This window comes from Meriones unguiculatus, chromosome 3, assembly GCF_030254825.1.
Source record: "Meriones unguiculatus strain TT.TT164.6M chromosome 3, Bangor_MerUng_6.1, whole genome shotgun sequence".
Lineage (NCBI taxonomy): Eukaryota > Metazoa > Chordata > Mammalia > Rodentia > Muridae > Meriones > Meriones unguiculatus.
The window spans coordinates 98,093,974-98,107,900 of NC_083351.1; the positions used below are offsets into that span (position 1 = coordinate 98,093,974).

Sequence of the window (13,927 nt, forward strand, 5' to 3'; positions counted from 1 at the left end):
TATTGGGCAGGTTCATTAACTTTTCTTAAGTTGAGCGTGCCCGTCTCCAGGAAGAAGCAGTAATGAAAACCACCTCTCCTAATACAGCAAAAATAGAGTCTGCATTTTATGTAGTGCAATGTGTGACATACAGGAGATGCTTAATAAGAGAGATTAGTTTCATTATACGGCGAGATTTCAGGCTATCATGACATATGTAAAGAATAACCACAGTGTGTGGAATGTGATTCAAAATGTATAGACTTACCATTTAATTCAAATGTTTATTTGGTATTACACAGTGTCATACTTACTTTAGCTGTCACCTTGACACAAATCTAGACTCACAGTGGAAGAGGAAACCTCAGGTGAGGAATTACTTAGATAAGACTGGCCTGCGGCCATGCCTGTGAGGCAGTTTCTTAATTGGTAATTGATAAAGGAGGGCCCAGGCACTGTAGATGCAGGCTCTGGGGAGATGGGATGGGCTGTATATGACAGGTTGTTGAGTGAGCCAGAGAAAGCAAGCCAGGAAGCAGTACTCCTCCAGTGGTCTCTGCCTCAGCTCCTGCCCTGGCCCTGACCTCCCTCAGTAATGGAGGATGATCTGAGAGTTGTGAGAAGAAATATATCTTTTTCCTCCCCAAGCCACTTTGATCATGGTGTTTATCATTAAAACAGAAAGCAATCTGAAAGGTACAGCAAGCTGGACTTGGCAAGATCTGCACTAACAACACTGTGGTCACCAGTTATTACAAAAAGAGGTGAACATAAGAATAAATATGGGAAGGGTAATTAACACAAATTATTAGTATTTAAATGTCAATGAAGTATATTAGATTGAGATAATTTAAATTTTAGTGACATATAACACGTATTCTGCTGCTGTTATATTATTAAAGGACACAATTGTATTATGTTTTTCTGACAAGGTATTTCTGCCAATGAAGAGATGACATTACTTTCTGTTTGACTAATGGCCATGTTGGCTTTGGCACTAGACAGAATGAACAAAACCACCATGTATTAGGTGTAAGGAAGATTCCGTGTTTTTCAGCTGCTGGAGCCCTATGGTTCAATAGAAACTGCTTCCCTGGAGGTATGCAGGGACACTCAATCAGGTCTCCAGGGAATTAAGAAACAAAGTCTAGAGTGGGTAAGTTCTAGGCACACAGCATCTCACTTGCCTTGCAAGGCACAGGCATGCAGAGGGGATCCAAGAAGCTCCAACGATTCATTGGCCTGGAGTTGGGTGCTAACCTAACTGCCTCCTCTGTTAAGTGTCCTAGTGTCTTAGTATGTAATACTGTGAGTTCATAAAAGAGCTCCGTTACTAGGGAGTAGCTTTGTAGGACACAGCTACTCAGCTGGAGATGTGTACCCCAGTCCACAGAGGAGTGCTGATTCATAGAAGCATTCATTCCAGGCACTGATGTGATCCTCGAGGACTCAAAAATCGAGAGGCTAGACTCAGGTGCACACATGAGGCTTAGGCCTCCCCTGTGTGTCAAAAATCTGTCCATCAAATATGCCTGAGTTTCCATAACCACTGTGGCAGACCATAGTAATAAACAAATACCAACATTTTGGAAAACCTTCAATATTTACATTTGCAATCAAATCTAGCACATAAATCTCACAAGGGGCATGCTTTCCTCGCATTCCCATGCCTTTCTGCAGGTTAATCTGTCTGTTAATGTCATTATCAACATCAACTTACAATAAGAACGCTGTGTACTGCTTTTTGAGTTCTTTGGTCTGCAAAGTGTTTAGAATGTAGGTACAGGATTAACTCAGGTTACTCCTTCACGGTTTGCTACAGGAAATGTTATGTGCAAGAACAGAGCCCCCACAGTCAGCACAACAGGAGAAAATGACTTAGTTCAGCAAAGACTGAAGGTCTTCCATTATACACAAAGGTCTTCATGAATAATGGAATTTACCATTTATGCATACTATTTTTAAACTAATTTAGCACCTAAAGTTCTATAATTCTATCTATCTCTCTCTCTCTCTCTCTCTCTCTCTCTCTCTCTCTCTCTCTCTCTCTCTCTGCCTGCCTGTCTATGTATCCATATATATTCTCCTGCCTCCCTGCCAGCCTTTCTGCCTGCCTGCCTGTCTATGTATCCATATATCTAACAGAATGTGAAGATTTTTCATAGTCTAAAGTGATATCAGACTCACTAACATTTTTGCTTAGTAACCCTGCAGTAGCTTTTCCTCGTGAGGGGGAAGAGATCTACTTGCAAATCTTAGTAAACAAAAAATCCTTGTTTGGCACAAGAACTGATACAGTACCTCATAACCCTTTTCCTGTCCCTAAAGCCCCATGGGTTCTCTGGAGTTGTTTGGGTTATATATTTCACAAAACAAGCTTTACAGCAGCATAAAAGACATTATTTAGCTTCAGGACACAAAGAGCAGAAATATCAAAAAACCCATTGCAAAGACCACTGAGAGCAAACACCAGGCCAGAATTTCCCATGCTGACTTTTTCTACCCAGCACTCACCACCATAGCTCATCCAGCCTGTGATCAGCACTGGGAAGGTGAGCAAGGTGAGCTGCCAGCCAGACTCAGTGCTCAGCCACTTGAATAGAAAAAGCAGGGTACACAACAATGGGCCTTTTGAAAAGAGCCTGCACACATGGATTTTTATTTGGCAGTTTAAAGTGTTAAAAGAAATATGACTTGCTAAGGCAGAAGAAAAACAAAACCATAAGTGGTCTTTTATTCCCTGTGATGTGTTATAAACTCATGCTGACAATGGTGCCAGTTTTTCTGTCAACACACAGTGTCATGACCACTTTGCATTCTGTGTGCCTGGGAGCCCAGCACAAGCTAATTATTCCTAAGACCAAATGGACAAAGACCAGAGTACAATAGCACAAGATCTTGTAACAGCTCTGTACTCAGAACTGGAAGATTCTTCAGTTAGTTTATTCCATATGTGCATACTTAATTCAAGTACTTTAACTTTCTACCATGCCTTCTACATTCTAGTTAATGTAAGACACTTACATGTCTCAAGCCCTCGAAACTTTCAGAGCTTCGGGGTCCTTGACAAAACAGATCTAGTATTTAAGGAAAATTTAATGTTTATAAAACATATAGTGCCTGCTGAGTTGATGTGTAAAGAGGAGATGGTGTATGAGATCATCAAAAACATAACGACCATTCAATGTCTGCGCATTTTATGTCTATACAATGGGCAGGTTCTGCAAAACATAAAGATAGCATACAAAACATCCATATTGGCAGTTAGAACAACTGTGAGCAGATGTGTGAGTCCCTGGTGTGTGCAGATGGCCCAGTTCTAGTGTCTATCAAAAGTGTTAAGAACCTACTGCGCTGGCAGCATCTGGCACATCGAAGAGGTTTCAAGACTAGGTTCTTGGCTGTGGGGTGTGGGATTGAGGTGGCCACTTACCACATTGCATCCTGCACAGTCAGGCCCATTTTCACAGGTCCTACGGCGGGCTTGAATGCCACCCCCACACTGGGCCGTGCACCGTTCCCAAGGTCCCCAGCCTGTCCAGAACACGTGTGGTGGGCAGAGCAAATGTTCATTGCAGTACCTGTAATAGGGAACCCAGAGGAAAAGGAGACTGGTTAGTGCCAGAGGAGGCCACAGCCTCTTTGCTTCCCATCCCTGGGACAGATGTTGAACAGATGGGCATGCTCTGCATGAGGGGCTCTCTGTGTTTGGAGTGCTTGCACCATACAGGGGGCAGATGTAGTGCCAGCCATGCTGAGTGTGCACAGACAATGGTAGAGATGGCAGACAGGGAAAAGAATGCCGAACTCACAATGCAGGATGGAACTTCCTGTGCAGCCACGTAAAGGAGAAACAAGACAGAACAAAACCCTTCAATAGATACCCCCAAAATAGGAGCATACAGAAAACATCTGGGTAGGGCATTTATATGCATGGCATAAACATCAAAAGATAGTGTAGGTTATGAATTCAAAGATAGCACAGCTTCACTTGAAGGGTCTTGGTTTTTCAATAGAATAAGTCCACTATCTTCTGAAGGCAAAGAATTCAAGCATAAGCTTGGCCTGAAGGCCCATGACACTTGCTACTTTAGCTTATGTTTTTAAGTTTTCTTTTAGGCTCTCAGAACAACTTCAAGTGATTTCCAGTTAAAAGACCACGGATTACTAAGCGCAATATTATATTCTTACAAATGTAGGAACCATTTTACAGTAGTTAGTTTCTGTACTTCTATACATACATCCAATTTGCCAGTATTGACATTAAATATCCCAACTTGTTTTTAGCCCTATGATGACATACGTTTTTTTCTGAAATCTTTAAAACAAACTGTATATGAAATGGAGTGAAATGAGAAAAACAAGGAAACATAAGAGGAAAAGGGATGGGCATTCTACAAGTGATAGAATGTATGGAGGAAGAATGTAACTACAAAGGTAACCAAATTTAATGACGCCTTTAGTAATTGACAGGACTATTTAAATTCATTTGTACATCTACTGAATCCATACTTAGCCTCGAGGGAGTACGAGAATATGATACTTTTTCCCATCATATCTTTCTCACTTGCAAGGTCATCTTCCAGGACACAGATTTAGGCCTACTGGCCTAAGCCACTGACTTTCATGACACCATTGCTAATGAGAGCTTAATTTTGCAGAGTGTTATGCAGAGTCACAGAAGGATTGCTATGGATAGGCGCTCACAGCCTCCGATGGATAGAGAAAGTAGACACACTGTCAAAATGTGCATGGCATCAAACACCACCATGATTCATAGTGATACTTTTATCATTTGCTGTACACCAAAACTGCACTTGATACTCCAAGTGGATGCATTCTGAGGTAGAAAAGAAGAGCAGACGGTGACCAGAAAGCACCGACAGCCATTCTTATAAGTTCTATTTGTTTTCCATCAAGCAGATGGAACCCTGATGGAAAACAAGAGACTTTAGGAATGAGCACAGAGTGCCAAGAGGAAAGGCAAGCTGAAATAGGATGATGGGATGATGTAGAGAGAATACCTACCTGCTGGTGTGTTGCCTGTTAATTAAAGGCAGAAAGGGAGAATCAAACAAGGAAGGTGACAGTCTTGAGAGGAGAACAGGAGGAAATGACACAAGAGGGGACGATCCACCTTTTCCAAAACAGTAGAAAGCCAAGGAAAGCCTCCAGGAAGTCCACAAGTAAGATAGTACCATTTGAGTGAACTGAAAAAATTTTCATGGCTGGTGCCTCATCCCACTGGTGGCTGAAGCCCAAGAAGTGAGATGCTTGCTCTCTGAGCTTAGTCTGGAGTTTGAACCTAAGGAGAGGTCACAAGAAGGAAGAGCCAGTGGCACAAACTAGATTGCATCCAGGAATAGGTTAGATAAATAAAACTGGTGGTGGAGAGATGGGGAGGGTGAGAGATGGATAGCATGGGCATGGCAGAAACATCATAAAGCAAGTGTGAGAATGCAGAAAGAATAAGCAGCAGGATCCTCAGCCAGCACCTCACCTTCAGGGAGAGGCAGTGGACAACATCACAACAGAAGGAGTCTCTAGATAGGTAAGCAGCACCCAAGAAAGCAGGTTAGCATGTACAAACTTGGACATATTGACTAGCCAATGGATCTGTGCAGTTGTCATCCTTTGCCTTTTGCCTTTTCAGTATTTACTATAGAAAAATATCACTGTAGTGCTGTAAAGATATACTCCTGATGCCTGGCTCTCAGTTTTAAAGCCATTGGACACTCTTACATGCTCATCTGGAGAAGGAAGGACCTTCTTAACAAGAGAGAGAGAGGGAGAGATAGAGAGACACAGGAAGACATAGTTTCTAGGAATAAAAGAGTTAAGAGAAATGTAAGGACAGACTTTTCTTATAGCAAGTCCCTATAGAGGTTTGGGGTTACAGTAAGTAAATATTCATGTCTATGTTTGTGCATGGAGAGTTCCAGAAAAAAAGCCCCTATTTATTTTGAGAACAGATTTTAAGGAAGTCAAGAAAACTCAGAACCCAGGACCTTTCACATTTAATTCAAAATATCTGTATGTAGCTCACTAGAGGAAGAACAAGGGGGAAAAAAATCTCACATTTATAAGCTGACTCACTCACATTTTAAATGTGTGGGCTCTCTACACTGCTTTTTGCTAGTTTAAATTTTCAGTTAACATGAGTATTACAGGCACACACACACACACACACACACACACACACACACACACACACAGCAGAGAAAGCAAAGGAAATCCTACTAAAAATGTCTATAAAACCCTTGACTTTTAATAAAGAGCACAGCAGCTGGGCTACCATATCCCCAGAGCAAAATAAATCAGTGTGCAGAAATGCTTTCTTGTATTCGCCTACAGCAGGCCACCTCTGAGAATGCTCGGCATGTTATTACAGTTTAAAATCTCCTTCAAGGTTACCTGTTCATGGAGCTCTGGACTTTGAACCAGTGTTAACCAATTATTCCTTGGGACTTAAGGCAATGATGAACAACCTACTTTACCTTTTCCTTTTTTTCTCCCTCTCCAGTTCTCCTGTGAAACAAGCTACATGAAGGTTTGAGGATGAGATAACCAGTAGCAGGAGGTCAAAGAGAAACAGAAATGTCTAGGCCTGTACCTTTATGCAGAATTCCAGCTTAAAGAGGTGAGTCAGAGTTTGGATTGGCCAAGGCCTTCAGTCTGGATTCTCTACAATGATGAGAAATGCGTTTGCTTTCTGAGGCCCCTGGCCTTCCCCATGTTCCTACAGGTACCCTCATCTGTGAGATGTGTAAGCAGCGGTGAGTAGCAAAGCAGTTATTGGGTATGTCAGGATGCTTAGACTGTTACTAAATATGGATAAATATTTGCCTGATAGGCCAGCACTTGGTTCCCATTTCATAAGTCCACTGGCTATTAAAAACAAGGAACTAATGTCTTTAATATATTACTGGCTCTATTGGGCTTCAGTGTCTGAAAGCATGGAGAGGCACAGACACATTTTATGATCCATTAAAAACTAAGGTTTTAATCTTTCTCATGGCTGCTGTTATTTTGCATTTAAAAGCTAACTAACAACATAGCATTGTCTCTCCATAAATCACTTTTCCATAAACCTATTTTATCTAAAAATAATTATATTCTATACTTCCACTGAGGCTAGATTTACAGCACTGTCTCTGTCTTCCTATCACATATCTTTCTAATCTAGTTGAGTCTATGCTAGTTTCTCATGACAGTCTGTTAGCCCAACGTAACTGAAACCTAGTAAGGATCCGTTTTTCTTGGTTCACTTTTACTGGTCATCCCATCACAGGGACATTCTGGAAGAATGAATCCTTTCATGACACCAGAGAATTGTACATCCATTAAACACAACATGAGGGCTAAGACAGCACACCAGAAGAGAGTAGTAACTCCCATATTGGGCATCACTTTAGCTCATCACAGAGCAAAAACATTTTCATAAAGATAAGATGTCATCTGATACATTCTCATTAGTACCTGAAATCCTTAACTTGATAATCTCTGTTTTTGAACCTTTACTCTTTGCCTTTAAAACTCACAACTCATCTACTCCCATGAATATAGGTAGGGCTTGTCACAGGGAGATGTCACTTCTGTGGTCATGTCACATAATATTGTAATAGTTCTCTTTCAAGAACACCCCCCATTTCCAACTTTAACTGAAAGTGGCCTCTAATTCAGATGAAACAAAAAACTGATGTCCTCAGCCTGATAGCACACCAGACATGAAAGCTGCCCCAAACAGCACACTAGGAAGCAGATCCTGGTTCAAGTATACTTCAGAGGACAAAGCCATGTCTTCTTTGCTGCAGCCTGTTGACAGTACTGCATCCAAGGAGGTAGCGAAGTTGTGCCCTGGTTGGGAACTCAAAGAAGCACCAAGAGTTTTACACATTGAATTTTGTAATTGTACTGTACACTCTAACACAGACCAGGTGCCAAAGAACACAGTGCTATGGGCTATCAAAAAATGCACTGAAAATGGCTCTGAGACCAAGAAGGAGGTGATGATGGAAATTTTGAGAAGCAGAGGTAGAGAAAAGTCTAAATCACTATATATTGAATATTAGAACTTTAGAGTTTGTTGAAACTGACAGGGAAGGTTTAGAAGGAAGTAGAATGAAGAACTACAACTAAAAAGACAGCTCAGTTAGAAAGCAGGGGAATTCCTAAGAAGGGAAATAGATGAATCTTCCAGTGAGATATACAGTAAGCACAGGAGAGGGTTCTTAGCATCATGTAGATGCTAGAATCCAAATCTAAACCACAGCAAGAAACTGCTTCTTCACATCCAGCAGGATGGCTACACACGCAACCCAGCAGTAACAAGCATTGGCATGAATGAGGGGAAGCAGGAATTCTGTGCTTTCTGGTGGGAATAGACAATGGTGAAGTCACAAAGGGCAGTAGTTTGGCATCCTTCTAAAGCAGAACACACAAGCAGCACACACACTCACAGTTATTTACACAAGATAATTGGAACAGGAATGTCAACAAGCCAGTGTTCCTTCTAGCACCGTTTAAATAGGCAAGGGAAGAAACGGTCTGGGTCCCCTGATTGCTAACAGAATAAGCAAAAGTTGTAGTCAGACAAGTGAATACTGTCATACATTCAGAAGGGAATGCAGCTCTGATATTAGCCGCAGCGTTGATGGAGCTTGAAAACATTATGTTAAGTAAAGCAAACCAGACACAAAAGGACAGGTGCTACAGATTTGCAATTATATGAGATACACAGAATATGTAAATTAATAAGCAGAGTGGTCAACAGGGTTTCCAGGAGCCTGGAGAGTGATGGTATGGAGTAGTATTGTTAAGTGGTAATGAGAAAGCTTTGGAAATGGGGAGTTGTGATTTTTTTTCCCACAAAATGTGAGTTTAATTATGATCAATGAATTCTTCACTTACAATGGTTAAGTGGCCAATATATACTGTTTATATTTTAACATAATAAAAATGTAAAAAGAAAATGGGACAATTTTTTAAATATACACCTAGTAGAAGGTAGCTCCTGAAAGCTACAAAGCTTCCAAGATTGTCATCTATGGTGATATGAGAAATAGGACATAGAAGTGTGAAGGAAGTTATACAGATATGGACATTTCACAACAAAGTGTTAAAGTGCCACTGGCTTCTTGCAGCTCACAGTACTGAAAAAGAAAAAAATAAGGGGTGCACTCTTAAAAGAACAAGGTCCAGATGGTGCCGATGGCCAAAAACCCTAAAATTAAGAAATAGTTGTCTGGTCAGATAACCTTGTGATTTCAAAGAGTTGCTGCTTTGACAGTGGTTATTTTAAGAAAAATACTGCTAGGGAAGTTCCAGTTTCTACTGCATTCATCATCTCGTGAGATCTGATGTGTTGAAGTTCTTCTGATACAGCACACAGCATGTTTGATGATGGTTACTTGCCTCATAAAGATATGGAGAAGAATCCTTTGGACACAGAGCAGATGACACCTCCTGTTTTGTAGTGTATCCTGGTGTCACTTTATATAATGTGTCACGTAGTTGTTTTGTTGTTGTCATTGGGCTTTTAAAAAAAAACAAAACAAACAAACAAACAAACAATTTGGTCTCTTTTGGTGTGGTGGGGGTGGGCTAAAGCCACAGGAAGAAAAATGTGATGTATGTGTCCAGTATTTTTCTTTTGCAAGAAGAGTTGAACTATTTTGGATAACAAGAGTAAATGGTGGAAAATGCAAAAAAAAAAAAAAAAAGGAAGAAAAAAAGTTGTTAAGCACTGAAATGCTGTGTCTTAGCCGTTGTTCTGTAGCTGTGAACAGACCAAAGCAACTTACAGAAGAAAGAACTTAATTGGGGCTTGCTCACAGTTTCAGAGGTTTAGTCTTTTATCATCATGGTGGGGAGCATTGTGGCATGCAGTCAGAAACTGGAGCAGTAGCTGAAAGCTACATCTTAATCTATAGGCAGAAAGAGGTGAGAGGAGTAAGGAGGAGGGGAATGGGGACACCGGACCTGGCATGGCTTTTAAAACCTCAAAGTTTTCTCCTTGTGTGGTCCTTGGTTGGGTTAGATAGGGGTCAGATAGAAGGGGTGGAGGACCTTCCCTATCAGTGGACTAGTGGAGGGGCATAGGAGAAGATGAGGGAGGGAGGGAGGGAGGGAGGGTTTGGGAGCAGATGAGGGAGAGGGCAACAGCTGGGATACAAAGTGAATAAACTGTAATAAATAATAAATTAAAAAATTTAAAAGGAAAACAACAACAACAACTCCTCAAAGTTCACCCCCTGTGACAAGTCAAGAGCCAGGAGCCATTGATCTGGCAGCTGCTTTGAGATTTAAATCTCAGCCGAAAAACTGCTTTTACCAGGCCTTCACTGAAGTCAGGGAAGAATTTGCAAGTCCATCTCCTTTTGTTTGTGACAGCAGGTGGGATAGCTTGTGAAGATCACACCTCTTGCTTTACCCTTATAAATTTAACCCATTGTTCTGAGCTGTTTTTACTCTAGCTTAAAAGCTCTCTGCAATAAAGTCAGGCTGCTGCTGGCTGGTCAAGTCCTGGAGCCTCTTAGAAAAGACCCATGTGTCTTGTGTGTTAGTTTATTAATTTTAATCCTGACTCCCAACTCAAGAACTGTTCAACTCTGCTAGCGGGCTCTGGCAGTGACAGACTTGCTCTAACAAAGTCACACCTCCTAATCCTTCTAATCATTTAAAATAGTTCCATTCCTTAGTGACTAAGCATTCAAATATAAGAGAGTATAGGGGTCATCCTTATACAAACCATCAGACACTGACAGAAAAAACTGGTGCGCGCCTGTTTAACTTCTTGAGGAAGCCTCAGCAAAAGTGAAGAATGAGGGCAGACTGGGAGCATGTAGAGAGTCCACTAGAATGCAAGAGGAAGGGTGTGACTCAGGGACCTTCTTAGTCACACACAGGAAGCCTAGCAAGATGCCAGTTGTATTCTAACCACCTCAGCAGGACTGTAAGTCAGAGAATCAGCTGCCTGAAAAAGTTCTGGGACTATGCTTTTGGTTTAGAAGAACAAATCCCAAGGAGATTACATAAGTCCTTTAAAGTTTCTCAATTTCAGCAACTTAGAAGGAAAGGAACATGGGAACTGCTAATGAAATGCTAGGCTGATCCAAGGACCAAGGAGAAGTATGCCCAGGTCAAAAGTAACTCCCCAAACTCACCTGGCTACACTGCAGGATTCCTTAGGAGAAAGACTGTAGTGACTCCCATTTTTACTTTCTAAAAACAGGAATGTGTATAGCTGTCATTTGTTGCCCACTTCCACTGCTGTATAGCATGAATGTTGATGACAGGCAACTTGTCTTTTTGGATTGAGATTGACAGACCAAGAAGCGCTACTGCAAACAGCATCTAATACACATCCTATTTAGGTGGTGGTGCTTTGAGTTTTTGAGGTAAAATTTAATGAGTTATGATGTTGGAAACCCTGCAAATAGATGAAAGGCCTTCTGCAGATGGTAAGGTATGAGTGACTTGGGGACAGAGGATGGTCTGTGATAGACAGAATCCAAGGGGACACCAATGAGACTTGCTCCATCATGCCACCATCCCCTTCTCTGTAGTGTGGGCAGGGCCAGGATTTCCTTCCTACTAAGCAACTGTATCCAGATGAGGGTGTGTCCTGTGACTATGGTAACTAGTTCATAAATTCAGTTTATGAAGAGATGGAAACCAAACTAGGAAGACACAGTTGTCAAGGGCTTGGCATGATGTTCCACTGAGAGAGTGGGGCAGTAATTGTATGTTGTTTTTGTTTTAGTTGATGGAGCCAAAGTGACAAAGCAGTAGGAAACTAACTCAGTTGCATTTTGATAGTGTTGAATGTCTGTACAATCTCACCTTATTGGTGACGTTTGGAAAATTGGTGCCTCTATTAAGATCTTCCTGCTCAAGAAATCAATTGCAATGTTATTAATATTAAAAATAAAAGACTATTCATGCATTCTATAGCAAAAAATAAGTGATGCGAAAATTCCCAGGAGATTGTGCTTGAGGCTAAGCTCCTACTGGATTAGGTCATACATTGAAACCCTTTCTGCGAAATCATTAGCTATGTTGCTGGCATTAACTGAATTTGGGAGAAAATCAATTCATTTAGTTGTTGCCATTCTGGGCTTCTTTGATTTAATGCTCTTTAATATCACAACATTTAATAAATTATTTTATATGCCTGGTCCTAGAGTCCTGTACCTTCTCTTAATCAAATTATCAAATATCTCCACTTCCAGAATCACAATGAGTTTTCTTTGATGTGGTGATCTAAGAAATCTAAGAATATTTTTGCTTTCAGAGACCAAGATACATCAGTTATTTGGCTTATCTGAAATTCCTGGTAGTCCTCTAGAAGGCATATTCACTAGAGATGTTTCAGTTTATACAAACCATACAAGTCTACATTCTTATCATCCAGCTCTTTGTTACTTAAAGTAAAAATTTTCTATATTAAACAATCCTGTCTCTAACCCCTCAAAACATGTCTCCTGTAATGAAAGAATGTGTTAGGCATAAGGCACAGTAGCCACTTGTTTTTAAATCCTTTTTTAAAAGTATGGCTTTATGAACAGTCGAGGGCAGAGACAGAGCAGTGTATTTGCCACAGAGTTATGCAGCCTTGTGCTTCCTGTGTGTTCAGCCTGGGGAAGGGTGTCTGTGGAGTACCTGGACTCCAGACTGCTTTCGCACAGCCAGAAGTGACTTCTCCCAAATAGGATGCACCTGTGACAACTTTTGTTACAAACCTTCCAACTAGTTTAAAATCTTACAAGCCTTGGAACGTACAGTGAAAGATTTCTTCTCAATTTGGCTTTCTTGCCTATCAGCTGGCGTTAGATGGAGTACTGCAGACAGTCTGGACAAGACTCTTGGGACTGCTTCGGAAATGACAAGCCCTGCCTGTGTGTGACAGTCGCCTTCCTTATACCCTTAGTCAAAAGGATGAAATCTTAACTGGTAAGTAAGAAACTGGATGGATGAATGGTCTTCCTAGTTACTCTCAATACTCAATATATTCTGTAAAACTATGTAAAAATCAACAAGCAGGTTCTTTGCTTTTAAAAGTCCATGACCACATGTAGACATATGCTGTTTTTATGAGATTCCCTGAACCTGTGTAGGAGCCTCTATTTTTTTTTTTTTCATTAAAAGGCACTGGTAACCATTCAATAGATGTGTGCCTGTGGAAGTCACCTGCACACACGCATATGTCCTAAAAGTGCTGTGAACATCACGTACAACTTTTCATTCACAATAGTGATGGAGCGGAATATGCATTCAGTAGGCAAGGGAGAGAAAAGGAACAAGGAATAGATTCTGGCGGCAAAGCAAAATGGTTAATTCTGTAACAAAATAATAAAAATACCTTGTTGGATCCAAGTCTCAGGTCTATTTGCATAGATGGAATACTGAACCATGAAAGTCTCCATGGAAAGCATTTTCCTTTGTGGTTGGTACAGCTCAGAGGGGTAACCAACAGATAAGCGGGTAGACAGGTACAGCCTCCCCCCAGTTTGTTCTCACCTGCCTACACCCCAGCCTAATGGGAACTTCTTTATTCTACCTGCCCTTATCACTAGGACCTGCTGGCGTTTGTAGTTTCTGAGACAGAGCTACCTGAAATAAACTCAACAACCATTTTCCAGCAGGCTCGATTTCTGAGTGCACTGAAGCCCAGCACATGGGTGCCTGTGGTTCCTGAGCATTCAAGTGACTTGAGAATGGATTCCCTGGGCCAGTTCAAACATACAGGAAAGCAGGACCTGAACGAGGCTCTTCTTCATGGGAACCTTAGATCAACAAGGAAGGATTTCAGAAAAATAAAGTCCGGGTTAGCTTAACAGAGAGGAATGCCATAGATAAAGGAAGCTAGATTCCCAAAGTGAAACTCGCAGCCCTGGGATGGCAGGAAGCATGCAGGTGCTGGCATAGGAACACAGCTAGCACCTAC

The 13,927-nt window shown here is 41.2% G+C and overlaps 1 protein-coding gene across 6 annotated transcripts in view; it reads right to left on the reverse strand.

Annotated features, from left to right (window-relative positions):
- Nucleotides 1-13,927, reverse strand: part of Sema5a (semaphorin 5A) — a 470,503-nt gene that overhangs the window by 64,060 nt on the left and 392,516 nt on the right. For 5 of the 6 annotated variants that reach the window (XM_060380386.1, XM_060380389.1, XM_060380387.1 and 2 more), the window contains 2 exons: nucleotides 3,792-3,809; nucleotides 3,413-3,560 (listed from right to left, as the gene is read on the reverse strand). In XM_060380386.1, the coding sequence (XP_060236369.1) occupies nucleotides 3,413-3,560; nucleotides 3,792-3,809 (166 nt within the window). The remainder of the gene's footprint in view (nucleotides 1-3,412; nucleotides 3,561-3,791; nucleotides 3,810-13,927) is intronic. The other variant, XM_060380391.1, reaches the window with a different exon arrangement.